The following is a 26,878-nucleotide window of genomic DNA, read 5'->3' as shown; positions in this document are numbered from 1 at the left end:
CCATTTGCTTGGAATGGTGCTAAAGGCTTTAGCTCAGTGACCGATGGAAGTAGCCAGGGCTACTCAGGCTGCTGTGTAATTAGCCCTGCATTTTATCTGGAGCTGAGCTGAGTTTGAACATGCTCATTGGTTCACACTGAGAGCCAGCACTGCCAGGTGGTCCAGCACATCAGAGAGAGAGAAAAAGAAAGAGAGAGAGGGAAAGAGAGAAAGAAAGCAAGCAGATCTTAAGCACCCTTGTATGTTTACATGGCATAGATTCCGCGACCATTTCATCCATCTTGTATAACAGTGGTCGGCTCATTGTTCTCTGAGATGCTGACAAGCTGCAGAAAGAAACACCAAAGTCTATCTCGTGAGATCTAATATCTTTGCTGGAGACAATTCAGCGCCACTTTGATCAAAAGGAGTGCGATTGCAAAATGTCACAAAAGATGTCAAAAGAAGGCCGCACAGGTGCACACTGCATTCACAATAAGGGTGAGGTGGTGGAGGTGGTGGTGGAGGGTGTTGTGTTTCTGCTGTATCTCTGTGAGAACACCATTCAAAAACCAAAAACCCTTAACAAGCAATTGTATTCTCTCCCACGTTTTTAGTACTGTACAAGACTGGCCAGCTTTTGCTTCTATTACTCTAAAGAGATTTATCTAATTCCACCATTTCCCCACAATTTATCTGACTGCATGGCTACTCAGTCAGACAGATTTTTCCATGCCACAAAAGAGAAATCTTGAAAGTTCTTCCTAAATCCTCTGGCTTTTCCTCTCTCTTTATTACCATCTTTACATTTACATTCATTACAAAAAAAATATCCTACACTACATAACCGCACCCACGTTATAAACATAAAAACCCATGCCAGATCAAGCTATGTGATTTGGCCCCATCTTTGATGTTCTCCTCTGTAAATTACACAATGTGATGACAGGTTTCAAAATGGTGTTGTTTACTGTAGTCAATGAATGCTTTTAATCTGCCCACACAGATTCATTTTAGGGAATGCTGGTCTTGTAGCCATGTGGACCAGTGGTCAGGTACAGTAAATTTGCCTATGAGCCAAGATTATTACAAGCTATGGCACAGTTTTAGTACTATATAATTATAGTAATCACAGACTAATGTACAGGCATTATTTAAATGCAATCACATTTATAGCCTTGCACTGGAAAATGCATTTAAATTGTAAGAGCTTTCCTGAATCCAATCAGAAATGATGTGTATCATTCCCTTAATCTGTGACAGATACAATACATACCACTATTCAGATACTGACCATTTGATAAAAATGAAAAAACGGAATCTTTAACTTATCTTTTAAATACTCAAGGCTCTTGCTATAATCATTGGTTTAAAAAAAAACAGGAAAAAGGGGAGGATGCGTGTCTTCAAAGCACTGGGTGGAGAGTAATTTCCACCCTTGGATGTTTACATCATTGTGATCTTAACAAGTTGAGCAAAAAGCTACTATTGAACCTAAAAGCAAACATACATTCTACACTCTCATGTCAAGCATCAATACACGTTCAAAAGTTCTGATCCTGCTCTAATGTTACATATGTTTTTACACCAACACATGTTAAAATATATAATTACACCAACATATTTTTCTGAAAATGTTGTTAGATTTTATTACATAAAATTGAATAAACTATTTACATACACTCTGGGTGACATGGCAAGTTGCAAAGCAGATTGTAGGTTTACAGAGCAGCGCCCAGTGACTAATCCGTTATCTACTTTTGTAGTTACACAGTGTACATATTGTGTACATATGTACATACGTTCAGCCCAGTTCCTGATATGCCACTGTGTATTGAACAATAGTGTTTAAATAAGATAACTTTAACCACTTACACTCACAGGACCTGTTGGCTGGTCCTGGCTTAAATTCCTCACTTTCGTAACTACATTCTTTTTCTATTAGGTTCACTATACTAATACTTAGAGATAGCATCATAACAGTTACTGAATAATGTTATGATGGATAACTAAATAATATGGTGGAGATTACAGGGTTAACTGAAGAGGGTGATGCTCATAACAAAGAATGAAAAGTACTTTCTCCTTTCTTAAAGCACTGATAGAAACCATGATTGTCTGCAGTAAATTGTGCAAACACACACACACACACACACACACACACACTTACTTTATGGATAAGTACCAAACATATTTAAGCACTAATAGTACCACACCCCAAACCCACCAGATTATAAATGTGTTGTAATGAATGTTTATACTAGCTAACCTTCCATATTATGAAGTATGCACAACATAACTGAGGGTCAATATTTGCAGCTGGCTTGCAACCACACAAAGACAGATTTCCTATGTGCAACAAAAACTAAATGGATAATACTCTTGTTACGAGTCCAAACAGACCAAAGTTCTGGAGCCCTTTAGGTTTTGTTAGGATACTTCCTCTTCTTGAACAAAAGACTGTGTAAAATGAGTAGAAACACCAAATTTGGCAAGAGGGTGTAGAACTGCACCCCACTTCCTCTATTGGCATAATGTTGGCGATATAGTGCTGTATATCTCCTGAACCATGCATACAGCCTTCAACCTCCCTGGTTGGTAGCTGTTGTGTGATAGGGGAGAGCTAACTAATGAGAATGAATTCACCAGTGACGAACTTGAGAGAAATGGGGTTTAAAATATCCAAAAAATTGACAAATGAATTGGCAAAACCATCTTGATGATACAAGCCAATTAAATTTGTGCATCACCCATATAAAATAAAATACTATATCTTGTGATTGTGATTTGTTGAAGTTACTTCTCATGAGATTGCACTGATAGCAGACTGGGAAAAGAACCTCCTCACCAATTTGGGCTTCTGTCACTCACACCCTCTAGCGCCACCATAAGGCCAAATCTATCTAATAACATTAAAGTTCATGTGCAATAGGTGACACTATGATTATAATCTGCACATAACTCAACATTATTTAGGTCAACAAACATTGTGGGCAACAGCCAACTGAATCAAAATTCAGTACATAATAATGAACAATCGTCATGAAAACTAAATATATCCTTTATAGATAGGGCTGACAAAAACTTGCTAAACACAGAAAGAAACAAGGAACATAGCAACAATACAGCAATATATTGAAAACAGCAATTCCAAACTGCCCAATTAAAAAAAAGGAAAAAAGAAAAAAAGATGCTAGCATGCAGTTTATTCACATAAGCACTTGCAAATGTGGTAACATTTTATTGGATGTTAAATACAGATGATCATTTCAGTGGTCAAAAACAATTTAACAAATGAAAGACTTGTTAATGATTGATTCTTACTTTTGTAATTAAAGGTTAAGCATACACAAATACACACAGCAAGGAAATGAGGATATGATTAGACCTTTGAAGCATACAACAGGATTAAATAGGAAGACGAGTTTGCTCCATATTTAGAATTGAAAGCATTGCTTTATTCAACATGAGTAAACCTAGAGAGTGGAAATGACTTTTAACAACAAACAACTAGGAATATTATCCGTATTTCACCATGCATGATGAGTGAAGTGGGATTTGTACGTCAACAGTGTAATGAAGATATAAGTACATCTTTACAAGTTTTAATACAGAAACCAGAGCTAACCTCAGGATTTCATAACCAACATCTGTATTACAGAATCAGTACTAAGCTAGAAGAGATACTTATAAAGTTGTACTGTGCTACAGGTAGGGAAATCATGAGAGAGAGAGAAAAAAACAGATATTAGAAGTGTATCAGAGGCATTGTTTTATGGTGTTAGAATTGTTTCATAATTCCAAACAAATAGATTATGATCCACAAATAAATGTAGTGAGATGTACAAAAATTAAACAAATTCACAAATGCACTGAATGAGATCCACAAATATATGTTAGCAGTTTCACAAAAATAAATAATAAACAAAAACATATTTGTAAAAAAAAAAATTGTATTTGCAAATCTCATTTTATTTATATGTCAAGTTAATTTTTTTTTTGCGAAACTACTAACATATATTTGTGGATCTCATTCAATGCATTTGTGATTTTTGTTTAATTTTCGGCAATCACAATACATTTATTTGTGGATCGTAATCTATTTATTTGGAATTATGAAACAATTTTTACCCCATATTGTTTTGTCAACGAGAGGAAACATGATTTTGTGTCAGAAAGCATTGTCACAGCACAGAGTCAAGTGTGTCTTGTGGGAGCACTGTGCTTATGCTTAGGAATGTGGGAGAATTAGTACACATATTGATATGCAAAATGAGGTAAAATATGGTTTTAATAAAGTCATGGCAATAAACGGACAAAACACATAAAAGCTCTGAGTCTTCAAGTAAATAACTAATTCTAGGGTTTACAATATCATTTTTAAACGGTACTTTTCCTCAGTTAAGCTGCTTTCTTTTGACTCTCCTTAAATTGCCAATCACTCTAGTTATTTCAGACTTGAGCGTTTGAGAACCATATCCTTCCCCTTATTAGCCTAAATGTGGGGTTGGGGGTGAGTTAGCGGAAGTGGGCACTGGTTTTAACAGCCTGTTTGTTATTCCTGGCATAAAAGCATGTTCTTATGTGTTTATTGGAAGCTTTTTCATTTAATACTAGGTTGATGAATTTCAACAATATTTTGTCAATGACCATCATCATTTATTTTTTTTTTTTGCTTTACTAATAAATACAGATGACAGAATTATGGGGCAATTGTGTGATACCCCAGCCTTATGGAACACATCTGGAAGTGGATGCATGGATATTCCCTAATACCGGCTTATTTTAAAGGAAATCTTCACATACACATCATGCTCTGGTTACTGCGGTCTTCAATATTTCCTCTTCCCGTTGATTTGTCTTGTAAACTATTTGCAAGCAGAATTTGTTTGTTACATCCAGACAAAATGTACACAGTGGGTTCCTGTAGGATTAGCAGAGTTAGATTAAAACTCTCTCAGTCCAGGAGAGTTTGGCTCACTGCTAGCCATGAACACACATGGCAGAATTCAGCTGTGTACACCTAACTATTAGTGTTGTTGAGAAAATCCCTTTCACTTTTAGGCATATGTTGCAATTTCAATCCCTTAAACTGATTCTTAATGTAATTATTATACCTGAATAAAACTAAAAATCAAAGCAAATTATGTAAATAATAATGTGATTTGCATAAAAATAGTCACTGCAAAAATGACCTTGTACTGGTAGGGGTATAATAGTGTAAAAACACTGAGGCATTTTAGTCCTAGTGTAGATTTATGTCTTTATATCTTGACAATACATTTTATAGTGTCAAAATCCATAACTAACTAACTAAATAAATAAAACAAACTGCTAAAATGACTGTGTTATTTCAATTCAGTTCAAAAAGGTAACACAAGACAGATGTTCTCAATAGGTGACCCCCATGTGGAGTCACATTTGATTTATGGTTGTGACAGGGTGATTTATTCATTTATTCTATAGTATAAGTGATACATCCATCCATCCATCCATTTTCCATACCGCTTATCCTACACAGGGTCGCAAGGAAGCTTGAATCCTATTCCATGGATCTCGGGGCACAAGTTGGGGGACACTTTGGATGGGGTGCCAACCCATTGCAGGGCACAATAACACACACATTCACACACTATGGACAATTTGGAAATCCCAATTAGCCTACAATATATGTCTTTGGGCTAGGGGAGGCAGTAAATGATACTATTAATATCTAATTATGAAGATGTATTTTTTGTGATACTATTTTGAAATGTTACTGTGAGTCACATAAAAAAATTCACATTCATATTTACATTATTCATTTAGCAGACACTTTTATCCAAAGCGTCTTACAAATGAGGAAATACAAGCAAAGCGATATATCAAGTGGAGAAGCAAAGTAGTGCTACCATACAAGATTTCTAATTGAGTTATAGAGAAATTTAATTTCATTAAAGATTGTATGCGGTATTTTAGCCTTTATCACTGACATGCTGAACTAGATGAGGAGTTCAGCAATAAAAATTGACTATTTTTTCCGTCTATTTACTGCTGCTAGTTCCTCGAAAATATTCATTGACCCTGCCTGAGTGGAAGAACCAAAGTTAAGAGAACAAACACAAAAATATGTGAAATCATTTACTCAATACGGATTTACAAGTCATAAATTATAAATCTGGAATAAAAAATGCATGCAGTCAAGGCTTAGGATCACAGAAAATTAATAATAATAACTTGGGGTCATTTAATAAAAATCTGGGAATACCGACATACAATATCAAGTTACATAATAGTAAGAACCTAATAAAATGAACAGTGAGAACAACCTTAACAGAATTGGTGGTTCCTTAGTCATGAATACCACATTATAAACAACAGTACACTGGGTATCAATTTAAAATATCAGGCTAGCTAGTAAACCATAGCTACCTAGCTAGGCTAACATTACCTAGCAATACCTAGCTTTAACTTCACGATTAAACTCTGCATTTACTCTGTTTACCTAAAATAATTCAAGCTATGCTTTTTTTAAAATTAAAATGTAGGACGACAAAATAATGAATGAAATGAAAAATACGAGAAATTAGCCAGACAAGGTTTCTTTGCAGCTTCAGGAAAATGCTTTTGGCATCTAATTTTACAGTAAAGTTAATGATACTGTATGTTTTACTGTATTATTACAATATAGTCACAGGAGTGTTACAGTAACTACACAACAAGGTCCTTTGATGCAATATAATCTGTCAGTACCAGGCAGGCTACAGTATGGTACTGTAAACCACATTTAAAGTATTACACTAGTTTTAACACAGAATCTTATTATGTAAATTGTAGAAATTAATTACAGTGAACACAAAAAAAGAATATCAAGTAAAGCATGTTGTAATACCAATGATGAAACATCTGACATACTATCAATTTAAGCCCTGCGTCATAGTGAGCTGTAAGAGTACAATAAAAATTACAATTGCAAACAGCTGGTGGACTGTACACACACACACACACACACACACACACACACACACACACACACACACACACATGCACGCACGCACGCACGCACGCACTGTATTTACACACGCTGACACTTTATGTTAGATGGCCTGACATTTGGTATGGTGGACCTTTTCACTGTCACTGTGAAAAATAGTTTTGTTTACAGTATCTGGAAATAAAGCAAGTGGTTAAAATACAGGCTAATACTACGTCAGTGATGTGCAGTGATAATAAGGGTTAACTCCTACAGAGATCATTCCTTAACAGGTTCCACCTGTAGCTATTAAGTACTGAAAGGCTGTAATGACCAGTGCACAGACACTAACCAGTGTTTTGTCAGTCTCCCTGTAATTTGAAAGCTATTCATAAATTTTCCTTTGCAAGTCAGACCTTTTTTTAGTAACTTTTTTTTGATCATCCAGTCTGGCCGGTGGAAGATCTGCAGTCGATCTGGATAAGTGGCAGCTATATGTGTGACCGGAAAGAAAGCAAACTCCAGTGTCCCACTTCTTTAAGCTTGGCTCTCAAACACCATGGGCTTCTTCATATAATACTATGAGGTGCCTGGTACTAACATGTGTTAAACAGGAAGTTTTGCTAATTCTGGCCTGCACTAATGAGGCACTGCTGGGCTATTGGTATTCTCACTGTCTACTCCATGTCTTAAATCAGCAGGATATGTCCTCTTAAGTCATATTTATCTTTGAACTCAAGCTAACTGTCTGAGTGAACGTTGCTTCATTTACTACACCTTCTGTGATCTAAATAAGCAGGATTAACTTTGGGCCTAGGACACAGATCATTAGGGGCTAAGTGCTTGAGAAACACATATGCGAAAGTATTTGTGTTATTGCAGGTCTTGATTTAGGTAATTAGCTTAGGCCTTGGGCTCATAAGGCTGGCTAATTTGTGGAGCCAGGTGTTGAAACTGCTTATGGGAGTTTGTACACTTAGGCTAAACGTTTCGTAAAGGCATTGTAATCAAAGTCAATGCAAGTCGCCCTGCTCAGTAAATACTTATAAGTTGCCCTCTTCCTCTATGGATGCAAAGCACTGTAATGCATTATTCCAAGAAACCCCAATTATACCTACTTTTTGCTGTTGGTCTCCACCAGGATAAAGATAAATATTTTTGCACTACCGTTGTATATACAATACTGCAGCTTTTCTTTAGCTAGGAAGGTCACAGTTATCTGTGACCAATCCCACTTTTCCATTTTCAGTACAGTACCAATATTATAGCTTGACTGATACCCAATATTGTTCTGATACTGATATGCTTACTATATTTGAGCCAGAAACCGCAAGATTTTTGCCAACTTATGTGAAACATTAGATATGTCTAATGTCTCTCAAGACAACGTGCTTTCACAATATACAATACATCACCGTGCGCAGAAGGCTAAATAGGGGAAATACCACGCAATCATGCACTCAATCGGCCGAATGCAGTGGACATAGCATGGGAGATACCGTGAGTGTTTGCACGATACTTTTTCTTAAAAAATAAATGTCATAATCTAAATATAGTTGTATCTCAAGCATAAATTTCCCGCTCATCAAAACGACTGTGAAACGATTAAGATTACCTGCTGTCTTGAGGTCACTTTAAGGCTTGAGTGTGAATGAAGTAAGCTGATAAAATACTGTTAATTAAAATAGCATACGACTCTGAATTTGAACAAATAATTTAGGACCACAGTAATGTCATTTAGACCATATACTGTATGTTACTCACAGCGTGTATTTTAACTAGGTAAAATAGGTAACGTGTATCGTTTAACCTATGTGTGTGCATGGAAGTTGCATCCTTTACTATAGTAACAGTAAGCTATGTGTGCTTACTGCTGTCTCATGATCATCCATTCAGCGGTGAAATGGTTAGGAATCACTTCACTATAATTTTGACATAATGAGATGGTTTATCAGACAAAAACTGTGGTGTTTTTAAACATATTCTTTTTGTTCTTCTCTTCTAAATTGTTTGAAACCAATACCATATCACTGAGAGCTACTGTGTACAGTACATACTTCAGTATGGTGTAATTATTATTTTTTGGTTAATAACTGCATATTCTTGTTTAATAAATAAAATCCAATTGAATTAAGTTTGCTAAATTTGGTCCACTGGAGCACACATCTGCATTACACGAACTAGTTAATCTGGGCAAACTGAAAAAAGCTGACCCTGCTGAAAGTCAGTGTATAATTTGCACACTGGTTTGATGGTCTCGTTTCTAAGGAGGAGGAAAACTTCCATGATTCGTAGTGAACGTTGTATTTGGAGGACCTCAAGCTTGTTCTGTCTGATTTGAGAAGTGTCCACTTCTCCGATCCATAAAGAAGTCCTTGCAGGATTGTTGTTCGGAAGAGGTACATTGTGGTTTTGATGGATGTGTATCAACGTATTAACCCTGATACTTAGTACTGGATATGTATCTCCTTAGTCACAATAATTAGAAAAAGTGCAGAAAGAACATTACAGCTAAACTTTCCATCAACATTTGGGAATAACTTTTTTTTTTCTTTTTCAATTTTACAAATAATGTTTGATCTACAATAACCCCAAACAGACTGAAATCCTGTGTAAAAGATATTTGAAGAGGATGTATGCGGTGCTGTCTGACAATATCTTGTCCAGTCGAATCAAGCTGAAGAAGTTAGATTGAAAATTTAATGAGTTAAGTTTTCAAAAAAGCTCCATAAACCTCTGGAAACGCCTACAAAGTCGTGGCAAGGCATCACTGAGAAAGGCCTGGGAAAAATATTTAGTATGAAGTGTGTGCAGCTGCTAAGCTTAATTTTTTTTTTTGGTTATGGTCACAAGTATATACCTGTTACTACAACCAAAAAAACCCTAAATTTATTTTTTTAAAAACCCCGCAAAAACCACATTTTGAAAAGCTAGGTGTCCCCAGGCTGTTGCTGAGGAGCATTTATGAAAGCAGGATGATACCTAAAGCGGGAAGTATCAGGGCTTAAAATTTCTCAAGTACAGTAGATTTTGTAATGGATCCCAAACTAAAGGTCTGTTATTGGAGGCAGCACTGCAGAGGAGATATGTCCGACATCATGTTCCAAAAAAGCAGGATCAAAGTGGGTGACATAAGCCAGCACACCCTTCAGAGCAGAAAGATAAATGGACAGCATGGGCTGTTATCAAAGGCCTGCTTGTTTGTGAGATTCTGATTAAAGCGCTGCAGTTTTTTTTTTCCTTCTTCCCAGTGGAAATAGGTGTTCAAACATGACACTGTTTGGGTTGGCCTGTGACTCCGGTAAGAAGCTCCCCTCAGACTGCCAATGAGACCCACGGGCAGTTGTGCTGGTGTGCTGTGGGCTGAAGGTTCAGTGTTTTCACAACACTTTCCTGGCCATGGCATATGCTGTAATGGCCTAGAATTAAATCCTGGACAGATCTTCTTTTTTCCTCTTTTTTCTTTTCCTACTAGGTAAGATCATAGAGTTGTATGAAAATAAAGCCCTTTCAAAATGGTTATGAATTTGCACAAAAGGTCAAATGATAGGAAATCAATAAGAGTTTGTGATTGTAGCCCTCAATAAGACTTCTGGTTGTTCTGCTAAACAAATCAACTGCAGGATTCTAATGAACTTCCCTTCTGGTATGCTCTCACATTGTTCTAATGTTAATAGACCAGAAGCAGAACAGAGATAAATATTTACTAAATATTTTTTTTTATTTAAGCACAGAACATTAACTTAACATCAGGTGCAATGGCACTTAGGCTGAAGCTGAGCCTGTGCTTATTCTACTGAAATGTGTTTATCGCTGCTGTCAGTTTGCAGCGACAGATACCAGGCCTTCCTCTGACTAAAAAGATGAGCAGATTTTGTTTGTCAGGAGGTGAAACTAAACAAGATGGAGCACTTTTACATCACGAAGCAGCAATATCAGCTCAGCCAGATGGTGGCTCAGTGCAGGAAGCTGATAAGGAGAGTGATGACATTTTAACGCTTAAGACATGTGGAGAATAACGGCTGGTTTCAGAACAGTCTATCGATGATTTTTAAATCAGATTTGAGTGCTAATTTTCCCAACACAGAACAATCCTAGATAGCAAAAGACTTTTGATAATAATAATAATAATTTTTTATCACAGTGACAGACTTTATGTAATGTAAGAACCAATTATCCCAATTGTCTCCAAGTATGACTTTAAATAATTAATAAAGAAAATAAATTCATAATGTATTCATTTAATCAGTTATACATGAGTTATGATGGTTGTTTCCCATTACACCAAGTTTACGGTTTGTGTGGAATCTGTATTCAACCAAATCAAAACGTTGCACGCTTTATTTTGGAAACAGACCCAATTTGAAACCTCAAATAACAAGGTATGATGTGTGGGATACTACATTTACACAATCGGTTGTGATTTGTGTGGAAGAAATCACATTTAACTGTGAATTCCTGAGAAGTACAGGATCTCTTAGGGTAGAGTGATTAATTTAATACTATCTGACTTTCTAGCAGATGCATAAATCTTGAAGTTGAACTATGCACCTGTAATGATGCATTACAATGAGATGAAACTATGTGAGGAATCTGGGCATGCCACATCCTTTTAAATCACAAGTTATACAGTGAGGTAAGTTCATTGGTGCATACATTACACTATGACAATAATTCACCAGGAAGTGTCCTCACACAGTTCACAATAAATATTTTAGGCGAACAGATATGCATACCAAAGACATTCCTTGAGCTCCTGTAACAAGATTAAAAGTTAAGAGATTTAGAGGTGTTAGATTAAAGAAAGAGGGAGAAAAATATAATCATGTGAATGATACAGAGTAAGGGGGAAAAGACTCTCTCATCGAAGACATGTTCAGACCTATGTGGAGAAATGCTGTACAGTATTTACTCAGGTGGAATAATACACATCTAAGCAGGCCACTGTGTGGTGACAAAACAAAGAGGATTCCAAAGAATGTGCTCCATGTGCTCCTAAGCCTGCTCGAGTGTAATTGCATTTCCCAGTTGGATAGACAGACTTGACCAACAACAGGAGTTCACGTGAGAGTTCTAGACACAACTCTACAGTCATAGAGATGTGATATCACTCAGACTTGATTATAAAATGAAGATGAATGTTCTTATCGAATTGATTCATTATAACTAATTAAACTGTCTAGGAAGTAACTATTTCTGCTAACTTCAGGTGAAATTGTAAAATCTAATATACCAGCAGTTTTGACATAAATGCCTGGAAATCGTATTGCCGGCTGTTATAGAGCAGGTGTACATTCCTTAGAAAGAAGAGCCAGAAATCCTTCAGAGAGCAGAGGTTAAACGGTTCCTTACACGTACATGAACACATGTCATATGTCATGCTGAAAAATGAGGCCTGTAGGTGGGAGTTGCTATCATAATATCATGATGTTGGAAAGTGGATAAGCTGGAATTCCATAGCCATAGTGAAAAAACAGGTGCACATTGAACCTATCAAGAGGACAAGGATAACAGGGCCGAGTGTCTTCCATGATGCACTTGGTAATCGAAAGGTGCAAATAGGGATCATCCTTGTCAGATACGTTTTCTTTTTTATCACAGTTGTTTGGATTCAAAGCAAAGAGTCTATGTTGTAAGAGAAAATATCTGTTTATATACCTGTTTGTTCCAGACTTGTGAAAATCTCATTTAATAATTGCTTGGGGTATTATTGTTTGGATCACCAATCCTCAGTGTAACATCATACCAGAGCCTTATAATGGCTCCCAGTTGATTATTCCTTTGTTTTGTAAAACGTTTTTGTTACCCTTCTACGGCAAAAACTGATTCAGCTATTTTAGTTAACATATTGCCAAAAGTATGTGGCCATATACCTTGACCATCACATTCATATGTGCTTTTTGAACATCCCATTGCAGCTTTAGTCCACCTTTTGTTACTATAATAACCTCCACTCTTCTGGGAAGGCTTTCCACTAGATTTTGGAGCGTTGCTGTAAGGATTTGCCCATTCAGCCACAAGAGCATCAGTGAGATCAGGCACTGATGTCAGATGAGGAGGCCTGTAGTGCAGTTAGTGTTCCAGTTCATCCCAAAGGTGTTCAGTGGGGTTCAGAGCAGTCCAAGTGTACCAACTCCCATTCTTCCAATCCAACCTTGGAAAAATATGTTTTCATGGACCTCGCTTTGTGCACAGGGGCATTGTCATGCTGGAACATGTTTGGGCCCCTTAATTCTAGTGAAGGTGCTTCCAACTTTGGGGGGAAGACCCACATATGGGTGTGATGGTCAGGTGTCCACATTGTTTTGGCCATATAGTGTATGTCTGAGTTATGATTAGATGAAGAGAACTTGTATTTACTTGTATCACACCATCAAAACAGTCCAAAACACCAATGCGTTCTATCCTCAAATGTCCTACCAGTATTCTAAAAGGGAGTGGTCATGAAAATAATATACTGTTCCAACTAATCTTGCTTTTAAATACACAAATGCCCAGAAGACTGGAAACTGTCTTTTTTGACAGAGCTCATCAGGAAGCTGTACCTCTCATTGAGCAAATCCAGATAAGGCACATTATACTCCTCTCAGCCTGAAAATGTGCTGAGTAAAAATAGATCAGACTATGCTCAGTCCTTTTAGATGATTTTCGGAAAAAAAGGTCACAGCTGTCCATTAGAAGAAACCATTAAGCAGGATATCTTCTGTGCTTTTACCATCCTTTTATCAATGTTCAAATCATACTGCAATGTCCAGATTCTCTCTGGCTTGATTTTAGCTGCTTTGTTTAGCATGCATCATGGCCCAATATCATGCAACTACACCTTGCATCTATTACATCTGTTATACCATTCATTTCATGGGTCACATTTGTGGGTATGGTGTGTGAACTCAGCTTTTCATTAATGGCAGCTGCTTCTTCCAACTGGGGCCAATCATCTCAAATATCTGCAGGGGAAAAAAATGGAGAAAGGGATCTGCCTTCACTGTGCTTTAAAACATCAAACGTGTCACAACAGAGTGATAGTTGTGAAATTATTTTTGATTTCTTCCATAACGCATATAAGGACCAGCCACAGGAAATGGTTTGAAAGGTCCCTGTATTAAAAATGCATCCAGAAGTCTCTAATGAGTTTAACCTGTTGTAATTTATTTATTTCCTCAAAGAATAGGGCTCAATTTCAGATCCATGGATTTGGAACTGTGTGTTTTAATTAAGATCTATCAATTTATAATTATCTCTGACGACTTCCATGGGAAAGTCAAGACACAAAGATTTCCCTATTGGAAGCTGATGGTTTTTGCGAAAAAAGAATTGACTGAAAAAAATTGATTCCATGAAACCCTGAGAAGGTTTTATAGAAGGTTTTGAAATATTCACATTTTTACACCTTTTACAAAAGGATATCTTTGTCCACTCTTTGAATGAGGCTAAACTGGGGGGTCAAATACTTCAACCGACCCCCAGTCCTTTGTGTGGCTTTCCAGGCAGGGTCACATGATAGCTCTGTATGACTCTTTTTCGAAGGTGCTTTCACCTTTGGTCAAGTGCTTTGAAACCAACATGCTATTGTTATTTTACTGGCCATGACGGGGACAAAGGGCTGACTGACCAGCTCGCACACTGACTGTAAACTGATCTGGCTGGGAATTCCACTCTCATTTCTCTACTAATTGTGATCTTTGGACTGCATGACTGACCACCTTATTATCTATATGCGATCAAGGCTTATCAATATACACCATGCTGGGTCCAGAGACCAAAGACAAGCACCTGCTTTATACAGGAAGTCCTATTGGAATAACTGGTCAATTTTCAGTTTATATTCAGACAAAAATAATACTTTTGTGGCAATACATTCGTAACTAAATTATAACAAATTATAACAAAACAAAAATCTTTGAGGATAAGTGAAAAGAAGAAATCATTCTCTTTGCTAACACTTCTCAGGAATTCCTTTGAATGCTAACGAACGTTTAATCGCATATCAAATAAAAACACCTTTACAAGCTGAGAAAAGCAAAAGTGTCCTATCTAACTTAATTACCATGGTAATATTTACTTTAAGGGAACAATGTCTACAAGTAATTAGAAGATTATTAGTAACTGCAAATGGACTCATACTAGTGGATATGACATTATCAGCTCTAAGGTTATATAGGTTTTATCGTTAACTCAGCAAGAACAAAAGGCAACCACATGATCTGGCTAATGACTGCAAGCTCTGTGGAAAAATATCCCTATTTCTTAAATTATTATTTCTTTGTTTTGAAAGTTCCCAGTCTTACATTCCTTAACTGCAAGAAAAATCTTAAACTCTAATTTTAAAAAAAGAAGAAGTTTTAAACACATTTGCTAACAATATGTTCAGAAATGCACACATCCTCAACGCCAGCTGCAGTATGCATGACTGTGGGTGTTACTGTTTTAAGTCCTGACACAGTATTAAATTCTAACAACCATATGTGTGCAGTATTTATGTTGTGCTGACATTTTGAACATAAATTTTTAGGAGCTTTGTGGTTTTAAAACAGCTACACATGGAATGTATGAATGTGGTTGTCCAGTAGACTTCAAATCTGGACTCACAGAGAAGTGTTACTAAATCAATGTATGGGCTAAAGTGAAGTGAAATACTGAATTCCCGAACCTCACAATAGTCATAGGAATTCTGACAAGCGTGAGCGGTTTCATTTGATGTCATGAGAATTATTCTGTTAAAACAAGGCTACAAGCACTAGCTTCATCCTTATCTGACTTTCAGGTAGCTTGTATGAATCCTGAGACTATGTTGGAGCGCTTCCTTTAAACATTGCTCACAGAAAACGCAAACAGGGCATGAATGCTGACATCATCGTATCACTTGCTAAAGAAAGAGGAAAAAAACAAAACAAATAGGAGGGTGGCGTGCGGTGGAGGGTGAGGTGGGGGTTAGAACACCTTCGGTTTCAAATGTGTACCTCCCAAACAAAGGAGCCCCTGAGGCACCTTAGCACAGGTGTGACCTGGATTTGATAAACTTAACTTCTTACCCAGAGTAAATAATGCCAAAGCTGCCCAGGTGCACCTTTTGTTTGTGTGTGACTTTTGGCAGCGGTGCGACTTTCGCAACAGGGCCGGGGGAGGAGAAGCACAATGCGTCCGAGCTCGAGGCTTTATGAGCTCAGCTGATGGCACAGATAACGTAAAAAAAAGGCTTGGAAGGGTCGAGTCATTCCCTCCAACACACCCTGTTCTGAAGGATGCTGGCAAAGACATTAAATGACACTAGCGCTTTCGTAGATTCTGTTCTTTAATTTTTTTTTTGATGGGATCAGTGTTTCAGGTCTTGCCTTTAGGCTAGATAAACAAACAGTTTTATTACTATTTTTAAAGCTGTCAGCAGATTATTAACAAATCATTTATCTGACTCAGTTCTATTACTAAATCATAGGGTTGCGCTCCAAATGAGAGGAGACAGTATGTGTATAAATGCTGTGTGGTCTTCCAACATGATGCAAAGGATTTGTTTGAGGAAATTGGTTTTAATGATTTAGCAGACTACACGATACAGTGCACTCCTCACAAATGGAAAGGTTAATAATTCACACAGAGTGTTAGTAACAGTGAACAGAACTATGCTATGTGCTGAGAGAACATGTTTGATCCGGCAATCCTGAGGGCTCAGATAGACTTCTTTACAGTATAGTTTACACTAGTGGGTGGTCTTAATATTCAGCTTCATCAAAGATTAACCTTTTTGTTTGTAATGTGATTCTTTTTTGTAATGTGATTCAGAGAGCACAATTTTTTTTATCCGTCTAAAGGAGGCAAAATCCTTAGATTATGTCGAGGTAGGATGTTAAGGAAGAATACCAACACAGAAAATGAGAGCAGTGGGGATAATTCAGGCTTTCTTCTATAATCATGTTTGACTGATCTGCTCAATTTACATTATTTAAAGCTTGCTGTCGCCAATATACACGCGTAGGTGTGTAGAAATTGTGAAAAATATTAAACATTACTACAAATAAATATTAAGTAATACAATTTTGGTCAAGAAAAATAACCTATAATAACAATAATGTATAATGTGAATGTATTGCAGATGTTTTTAGGACCTTTGTGTATGAGTATATGTTGTCTCATATGAGATTATCTTTTGTTAGAAATTCTTAGGGAGTGGTATTACATGCTCAAATGTTGGTTTGATTTTAAGAAGGGTTGGATGGGAGGGGGCCAAGAAAAAATAAACATTTTTCCAAATGCCATTTTTCATCAGAGGAAGCACTTTAGTGGGGGAACAAAATGCAAAAAGGGGTCAGGGGGGTCATGCTGGCATAATATTGTTGGTAATACACAACAGTGTTTTGTTCTGATGTTTTTCTTCTACTCATTTCTAAACACAGGAAGCGCTATACCAGACAGTGCTTGATCCACAGCTTTTTCCCCCCTGCTATAGTGGTTTCTTTAAATATTTGCGTAAATGAACAAGCTGTAACTGAATCTTTTATACCAGCCTTGGTAACACTGGCTTATAATGCTAAATTGAAGTGGCGGTGTAGTATTGTTTACAAAATCAACATTTTGAAAGAAAAACCTGGTCAGGGACTCTGTCTACACTTGCCTGCCATACCTCATGTGATATTATAATTACAACTGCAAAGGGGACATATAAGACCCGACAAATTGTCGGGATATGTATACCTGTCTCCGGTTCGTCATTTATTCATTTCCCTTGTGTTGCACGGCTCTTGTTTCATTAAAAACATGTAATGTGGTCAGTAGTGACACATGACAAGTAGTGATGATAAACACGTAGCCCTGTGTAAGAGGTCAAAGCAAATAGGTCATTTTATTCCAGAACTCATGACAAACAAAGCTCTTTCACAAGTGTAACGTCACAGACACATTAGACAAACTGTCAAACGTCTGCAAGAAAGTTATACCACAGCGCTGTTGAATTCTCAAATCTGAAGTTGTTGATTACTTTTCTATAACAGCATGGCTCTGAGAGCAGAGCCAGCTCTAATTCACATCCCAGGTTTATATTAATACACTTGTTATCATTTCTGTAGTAATAGCTCATTCACAGGGACTTCTAAGTCTAACTTTGATCTAAGGCTAATAATAGATAGATAAAAAAAAAGTCTTTAGAACTGAGGACTTTGCACATTCAGGTTTCTCTGTAACATGACAAGCGGAATTTGTGTGCCTGATAAATATTATTTTTTGACCAAAAACCCCCATAGTATTTACCTGATTGCAGATGATCTCTTAATACACAAAATGGACTTAGCAGCACTATGTGTGGTCTTACGCATGTGTATTGGTTAATTTGCATGTATTGATGAGCAAAGTGAACACGGTTTAGCTCGATTTAGTTACCTACGTTTTTTGCTGTTTAACTGGATGTTTTGTTTGGTCATCAAATAACTGATTCATGTTCTACATTACACAATTGCATAATTATTTAGAAGAAATAGATGGTTAATACTATGATTTAGTCAATAGGCTTCAAGAAGGTGCACAACAATAACCAGGTAACTATGTACAGTATGCTCAGTGGCTGACTGAGCATTATTTACAGTGGTGGTTCATTATTTACAGTTGCAACTAAAATTATTCAACCCCCATTGCAAATCAGGTTTATTGTCAAAATTTACAGACTTTCAGTTGTTTGCAATGAACAAATCAAACAAAAGTAATTTAAATAATTCAGCACAACGAATGCTTCAAGTGGTTTCCCCAAATTCAACTGAAAATGCAACTTTATAATGATTTCTCCAGTTTCTAAATTATTCAACCCCCTGAACAGAATCCCTCACAATAGCACAAATATGCAAAACAGGTGTTGTCTCAAGTACACCTGATGCAGATAATCAAGGGCTTCATTAGTTGCACCAGGTGTGCTTGAGCTGGAACACATGAAGTACTGGCTAGGGGCAGACAATACATAAAATACCTGGACAGGACAGAAAAAGGAAGCTGTCAACAGCTGCAACCAGATTTCTGAGAAGGTTGTGAAAAACCCTCGAGTGACTGCAAAAGACCTGCAGCAAGACTTGGTGGCAACAGGCACTGAGGTTTCAGTGATCACAGTAAGGTGCGTACTAAACGCAGAAGGTTTCCGTGTCAGAACTCCAAAACGTACACTACTACTGACCCAAAAGCACAAGAAATCTCGGCTCAAAATCATATAAATAAGCCGCAGAAGTTTAGGGAGTCTGTTCTGTGGAGCGATGAAACAAAACTGGTACTTTTCGGTACGATGGATCAGCAGTATGTCTGGAGGAAGAAGAATGAAGAAAGAACAATCTGTCCACAGTCAAGCATGGTGGTGGCTCGGCGATGCTCTGGGGCTGCTTTGTTTCCTCTAGCACTGGATCCTGCAGGATTTGAAAGGCAAGATGGATACATTGAAGTAACAGGAAATCCTAGGAGAAAACATCATGCCGTCTGTGAGGAAGCTGAAGATTGGGCATCATTGGACCTTCCAACAGGACAATGATCCCAAGCATACCTCAAATTCCACCAAGTCTTGGTTGCAGAAGAAGTCTTGGAAGATTCTACAGGGCCATCACAGTCACCTGATTTGAACCCCATAGAAAATCTCTAGTGGGATGTGAAGAAGGCGTTGCAGCACGCAAACCCAAGAATATTACTGAACTGGAGGCCATTGCTCATGAAGAATGGGCTAAGATTCTTCAGGAACTCTGCCAGAAGCTGGTGTCTGTCTATGCATCTTATGTGCAGCAGATCATAACAGCACAAGGGTGCTCTACTAAGTACTAAAGATGCTTGCCATGAAGGGATTGAATTATTTTGAAATTGCAGAAGTCATTATAAGCTGCATTTTCAGATCAATTTGGGGACTTGAAGCATTCACTTGAAGCATTCACTTGAAGCATTCTTAGTGTTGAACTATTTCAATTGCTTTTGTTTGATTTGTTCATTGCAAACAGCTGAAAGTCTATACATTTTGACAATAAACCTTATTTGCAATGGGAATTGAATAATTTTGATTGCAACTGTATTTCATTTGAACGAGAGCTCTACTAAAACTTTACTGCTAAAAAGTATACTAACAAGCCATGTGGCTTTTCTTTCAATTATGCCTGACTGCAATACCCCAATGTTTGTTGTTTTTTGTGTACTAATGTGCTTTGTGAATGAATTGTGGCTACTAGAAGTAGCAGTACTTAAAACAAAATCACAGTATACATCTTCACTCAGAGAATATTAATATATTCTGGAAATGAAGTTGCGTTAAACTTGATGTATTATTGATTTTGAAGTACAACTTTGCAACATAAAAGGTTACTGCATTTATGTTGGTTTTACCATGTGGTACCAATATGAACATATTCAAGGACTTTTGATGTGGGCTTCAGTAAATAAGGATCCATTGTCGTATTCAGTGCTTCCTGGCACTTCTTGTCTCAATATATATATTACTGCCTGTTCTGATGGCCTGATTAAGATTAAGATCTTGAAGCAATTTAACCAAACAATATTAAAATACCATGCTAATTTTGCAGCACTAAATTTCAATATTTATAATTTTATTACAATTCTGACAACAACCAAGGACCAAGAAGTCATGAGAAAATCACATAAAATTCAAGCCTCTGTTTATTGTAATTAAATTGAATCATGTGGTGAATTTGCAAACAGAATTTTATGTCCACCATGCAATCAGGCTAAAAGGCTTTTCTCTGATCTCTGCTGCAAGATAGTTTTTAATTGTGCGTGTAAACTTAACTGCTGTGGCTAATGGTGTGATGTGGGGTTGTTGAGAGAAGTGTGTGTTTGTGTGTGTGTGTGTGTGTGTGTTCAGCCATCCACTGCTTAACACAGTGTAGATTTTGTTCTTGTCCTGATGGCTAAATATTTTGAAGGGGGAATCCCCTTTAGGTAGTGAACACAGTGCTGTAATAATGTACTCACATGATTTTTCCCACTGCGGTTGGCCTCTTCACGCTCGGCCAGGGCTCTCAGGAAGTTGTCTTTGAGTTCTTTTCCTGTACTTGCCAGGGTCCTGGAAAAGTCAACAATGAAAACATTTGAAATGTTCCTTTATAAGGGTCTTTAATGCCTAAAATGTTCTCTTGACAGTTTTCTTTAATTAAGGCCCCCATCCCCCAGATTTTATATATATATATATATATATATATATATATATATATATATATATATATATATATATATAAAAATAAAGTTCTAAATCTATTCACCTCTTTCTGAGGTAAGCAAAGCTGCCCAAATAGTAAACTTACTGGTTGCTTTTAAAAAAAAATAAAAATTCAATAAGACACACAACAAATTAAAGGAAAGAAGTAGACGGTGGTGCTGAAATGAAAATTCACATAGACGCATGGCCTGAACCTACAGCATGAAGTCTAATTTTTAAAAAAAAATATATTAAGCCCCTAAGTACTTCAACATGGAACGGAAAAAATAAATGCAGCCAAACTGCGTTAAATCACAATCAAGTTACACACAAAACAAGGAGTGATTTATGAATTGCAAAATGTACACAGTCCCAGCAAGTGATTTCAGTCCAATAACAGGATTTTAGAGGTAATTAATCACAGTGGGAAATGCTATTGCATGAATTTTCTCTCTCTGTTCACCTGTTCACCTCTATCTCACTGTGAAAGTTGCTTTTTCAGCATGATTGGATTCCCAGCCATGGAAGCATAGTTTTGGCATGCTGCAGGATCTGTGGCACCTGACAAAACACTGGCAATCATCTTGCACCTTTCACAGTGTAGTACCAGCAATAGCGCCTTGTCATTCCCCAACCTTCACTTTGTTCAAGTTTCATAGCGTCTGCATTATATCTGCAGAATCATCTGCTTGCCAGTAAACAGGTATTTGAGAACTTGCTCTGGTTTACGCACTGTTCTGTGAGGTGCACGGAGAGGTGAAAAGTGGAAAGGGTAGCTTGGGTGCCGTGTGACCGATCCTTACCTGCTTAACATATACAGTACAGATTATATAACGTTGCATTTTCTGTTTACTGCTTAGCACTGCTCAACTGACCTAGGTCATCTCTCTCTCTCTCTCTTTTTTTTAGTTTTACAGCAACTTTTCTTTACCTTATTAACATTTTCTGAAAAATAATTAAGATTTATTTCAAATGTTCATTACAAATATTAGCCAAGCACATAAAGTCCATCCATCCATCCATTTTCTATACCACTTAATCCTTTACAGGGTCACAGGGAAACCTAGAGCCTATCCCAGGGAGCATCGGGCACAAGGCGGGGTACACCCTGGACATTCTTCTAAGGAGCTCAGTTATGATGTGGGATGACAATCACCTCCCCAAACTCAAACGCAGTGATATATGGTTTATAGGTAGGGCAGGTCACATTAAAAGGTCTGTTTTTGAGATATAAAGACATAATGGGTTTGATCTATGCAAATAGGCGTGAAGTCAAAAGTCATGCACCTGCACAGGTCAGAAGATTTAATACTCCCAAGGGGCCTCTAAAGCCTCTTACCTTTAAGTCATCATCAATTCTTGCTCAACTCAGGTCACAGACGGACAGGTAGGAGACCTTTTGCAAACAGGCCTCACCACTCAGAAAAGATTTAGCAGACCATGATGCGATTGGAGCCTCTTCTGTTTATTCTGGATGATGAAACGAAAGTGTGTGTGTGTGTGTGTGTGTGTGTGTGCGCGTCGGGGGCAGCTCTAAGTAAATGGAACACACACACGCCATTTGTTTTGCTCATCCCACTTGGCTGCCTGTACTACCTAACCTGCAATTGGATGTCAAGTACTGAAAAATTAGCAAGACCAAGCAACTTTGCTAGACAGAAACACTAAAGTAAGGCTCAGAATGACTGACTAACTGATCAGTCGTTGAATATATTTATATAATTGTATTTTTAGAATATATTTTTGTTGTAAATATTTCACATGTTAATAATGTCTGTGTTGAGGTACTGTATGTAAATGATCATAATCGTTATTGATTAAGGAATAAAACCCTGGGGATGTGCTGTTACAGGAAAAGAATCACTGACAGCTGACACAAAGTGCAGTTACATTTATCACACTGACGTTGATTCTTTTCCTATAACACCATATCCCGGAATGTTTCATCTTATACTACAGCAATCTGGCAACAATTATCATTTTTATTAAATAAACAATACATTGTAGTTTTTATTCATGTATATTTACATTTAATAAACCATCAGCATAAGTTCCTGTTATCACCTACTGTACATCATCAGCTATAAACAGTAGTTCCATCACCAGCCTCTCTTTTTTCTCTTTCTTCAATTTAATAAGACAAAAATATGCAGATCGTCATGTTACAGCCTTTCCTCTATTACAAACCGCTGACACTGGAGACGGCTTCCATAAATGCTAAACATCTCCTCACAGAAAATTACACACGTTTTTTTTTTAAAACACGTCTGCCATGCAAGTGCCTGTGTAAGTTGTTACCACAGCAGGTGACAGCATTCGTATAAACCTTTCAGCTGGTACTACTGTCTGAATCATGCTGTTATAGAAAATTAACCAATGCCTCCTGACCAATTCAACATTCAGCAGCATGGTGGTACAATAACAAATAATATTCTTGTATTTTATATCATATACCTATATGTATATTTGGTCTCCATCATGAGTTTCTTGAGCCCAATTCACATACTACATATCAGGAGGCAAAAACTCAATGAACTGAAGATGTCACAAATAACAAATCCTGGCTAACTCTTAACAAACTGCAAAAGTTGTACAATTCAGTTCAGCAGTTCAATTCATTTCAGCAATTCAGTTCAGTTTTCTTTGTATAAAGGAAAAATTCCTTTATATGGAATAGGTACAAAACCTTCAGAAGAACCAGTCTCTTTCTCCTAAAAGGTAACCCCATCCTCTTCTGGCCAATGCAGTGCTTGAACACTCACAATGTCATGTTTAGACACTTACAATGGCTTATCATGCTTTAACTATATAACAGACCCAGCCAAGCGAGCATGGCAAACTTCTTACACAATATACAGCAAGAAGATCTCTGTGTTGATAGCAAACCTGCATACAAAAGGCCTAGAGCAGTGACCATTATGTCTCTCTGCTGATCATGCGTGTTCTTTTTAACAGTTTTTAGAAAAATAGAATCATTTGAAAATAGTGATCATCGTCAGAATAAGCTTGGTCTTGAAATAATATCTCCAAATGATGTCCATTATTTTTAAATCACTACCAGCAGTTCTATTAAAGCACTGCCCTTATAATAACTTTTCAAAGCAATTTCTGTATTTTAATCTATGTTTTCTGTGACAACTAAGCTTGTATTTTGGCACAATAAAAAGCTGATGTTTTCTATTTGCTCGATGAATATGTTTATCTATCTCATGTAATAAAGTGCCGCACATCCTTAAGAATTCCTTCAGACTGGTATTGCATGGACATGGCCCTAATCCTGCCCAATTATAGAGGGCTATACAGAGTTTCCGTGTGATTGAATAGTTGATTAATTTTGAAAATATGTACATTTGGACACCCCTAATGCAGGTGTGCAAGACACTTCCAGGCTAAAACTACGTTCAACAACAGAACACTGGAACAATTTACACAAAAAGAGCAAAAACTCTCTAGTTCTTGAAGCCACAAGACATATTATTAGCTAGATAATATCAGAAAATTGGCAAAACATTTTGGGTCTGGATCCACCAATTAGAGAGCTGTGAGCAAAACAAAATGACAAGAAGAAGATGCATTAGCTGGTGAAGTTATTTTTGTGGTCACAGAATATGCCAACTTGACATATCAACAGTGATAGCTCTGTTGAATTAGTTATATCACATGCTTAAATCACAAAATAAAGAACAAGCACATGAGCACCCAAGGCTCATTGATGCATGTGGGGAGCGAAGGCTAGCCCGTCTGGTACAATTCCATAGAAGAGCTACTGTAGCACAAATTGCTGAAAAGGTTAATGTTGGCTATGACAGAAAGGTGTCAGACCACACAGTGCATTGCAACTCAGAACACCCATGCTGACCCCTGTCCACCACTGCCTACAATGGACACGTGAGCATCAGAACTGGACCACAGAGCAATGAAAGAAGGTGGCCTGGTCTGTTGAATCATGTTTTCTTTTACATCATGTGGCTGGCCAGGTGCGTGTGGGCAATGGAACATGACAAAGCGTTCAAGGTGTTGACTTGGCCTCCACATTCCCTGGATCTCTATCCGATCCGAGCATCTGTGGGATGTGCTGGACAAATAAGTCAGATCCATGGAGGAACCATCTCGCAACTTGCAGGACTTAAGGATCTGCTGCTAAGGTCTTGGTGCCAGATACCACAGCACACCTTCAGAGGTCTTGTGGAGTCCATGCCTCGACAAGTCAGAGCAGTTTTGGTGGCATAAGAGAGGACCCGCACAATATTAGGCAAGTGGTTTAATGTTATGGCTGATCGGTGTATATGCAATCTCAATTGCATAGTACAAATTAAATGGAAAAAGCTACCGTGTACCACAATTAGCATGAGTTGTTATAATATTTCCTAAAAGCTATATAAGCACTACAGAAGTCACTGTAAGACTTATGGGCTGAGTTTGTATCTTACTCTTACTTGTGATGAAACTAAATAATCTCACATTTGTGCAGTGTTTGGTTTCCTGGGCAAGTGTGAAACAGATGTGCCTTAATTACAATTTTACATAGCAAATTGGAAAGTACACATTTATTAACTTGCCAGATGCCGCAAACGTATTCAGCGGGTGGGAGGGAAGCTTCTGAGAAAACATTATTTCCGTCCAACAACATCGACCACACTGCTCCTCATATCCGGCATACCTTTAAAGCTTGTTACTTTCTGGCAGCTATGTGTGGTGAAGATGGAGACCAAGATAACTGTTTGCTCTTCTGTGTTTGATTATGATTCCATCCACCAACATGGACAGTTTTGTATGAGAACTTTAGAGTACTGAGTAAGGAAACTGCAAAGTATGGGATTTTACTGAATAATAAAAATATATGCAAACATATGTATTTTTTTTTTTAAATAGCTTTTATAGAGAGAATGGAAGGACTCCTAGGAGTACAGGTTTGGGGGAAATGGTTTCTCTTGGACTCTACTACATGGTCATGTGGTCTCAGAACATCTGAATCCGTCACTATTTTTATAGGGCTATGATAAATGGTCCTTAGAGGACAAGCCTAAGTGGCCTTGAAATATGGTGTTGTTGCACACCATGGGCCTTGTTATTTACATCCAATTTGAGGGTGTTTTGGATATAAGACATGCCACTGCATGATGTCAAAAAGACTGAGGTTATAAGGTGTGTATGTGTGAGTCTTGGGTATCTGTCATTGTTTAAAAAATGTGCAAGAATCACACCATTTAAATATGTCCAATTAGGTTTTAAACATTTTATTTTTATTTGATCCCTGGATGATCTTTTAGCTATGCCCCTTGAATGCTTGACCTCGTGCACATAGTCACTTTTCAAAATACGGATACATAAAGGAAGTAATTAATCACAGATAAGTGTAATAAAAGAAATTCTTTCACGTAATAGATTTCAGATGCTCTTTCATGCTTTATATACAACTCTCTTGTGTAATTATCACAATAATAAAGGGAAGCATAAAAATGTACATTATTGGTGCACTGAATAGTCCAAAAAAGGTAAATGGCAATGAAGAAAGAAACCATAAGGTCTTACACGACAAATGTCACTGTAATTCTGAATGAATAGATGCTTTTCATTCCTGCAAAGTGAAAGGTTCCAGCTGTAAACCAACTCCAATAGTGTGTGTTACACTTTAATATCAGTATCCAACCCCTGTCATGAAATATATTGGTCCTGTCAAAAGTGCTTAGCTCAAACAGTTGGTGTTCCAGATGTTTTGAATTCCAAAATTGTTGTGAGGAAAACGCGTTGTTTTCGCACACAAGAGTGAGATGTCTCAGATGTACAATTTTTTT

At 37.3% G+C, this 26,878-nt stretch overlaps 1 protein-coding gene across 1 annotated transcript in view; it reads right to left on the bottom strand.

The window, feature by feature from the left end:
• Positions 1-26,878, bottom strand: part of cfap299 (cilia and flagella associated protein 299) — a 60,520-nt gene that overhangs the window by 18,122 nt on the left and 15,520 nt on the right. Inside the window, exon 3 of the mRNA XM_053654055.1 lies at positions 20,861-20,951. Coding sequence (XP_053510030.1) covers positions 20,861-20,951 — 91 coding nt within the window. The remainder of the gene's footprint in view (positions 1-20,860; positions 20,952-26,878) is intronic.

This window comes from Ictalurus furcatus, chromosome 22 (assembly GCF_023375685.1).
Source record: "Ictalurus furcatus strain D&B chromosome 22, Billie_1.0, whole genome shotgun sequence".
Lineage (NCBI taxonomy): Eukaryota > Metazoa > Chordata > Actinopteri > Siluriformes > Ictaluridae > Ictalurus > Ictalurus furcatus.
This window is presented reverse-complemented; position numbering and strand designations above follow the sequence as displayed.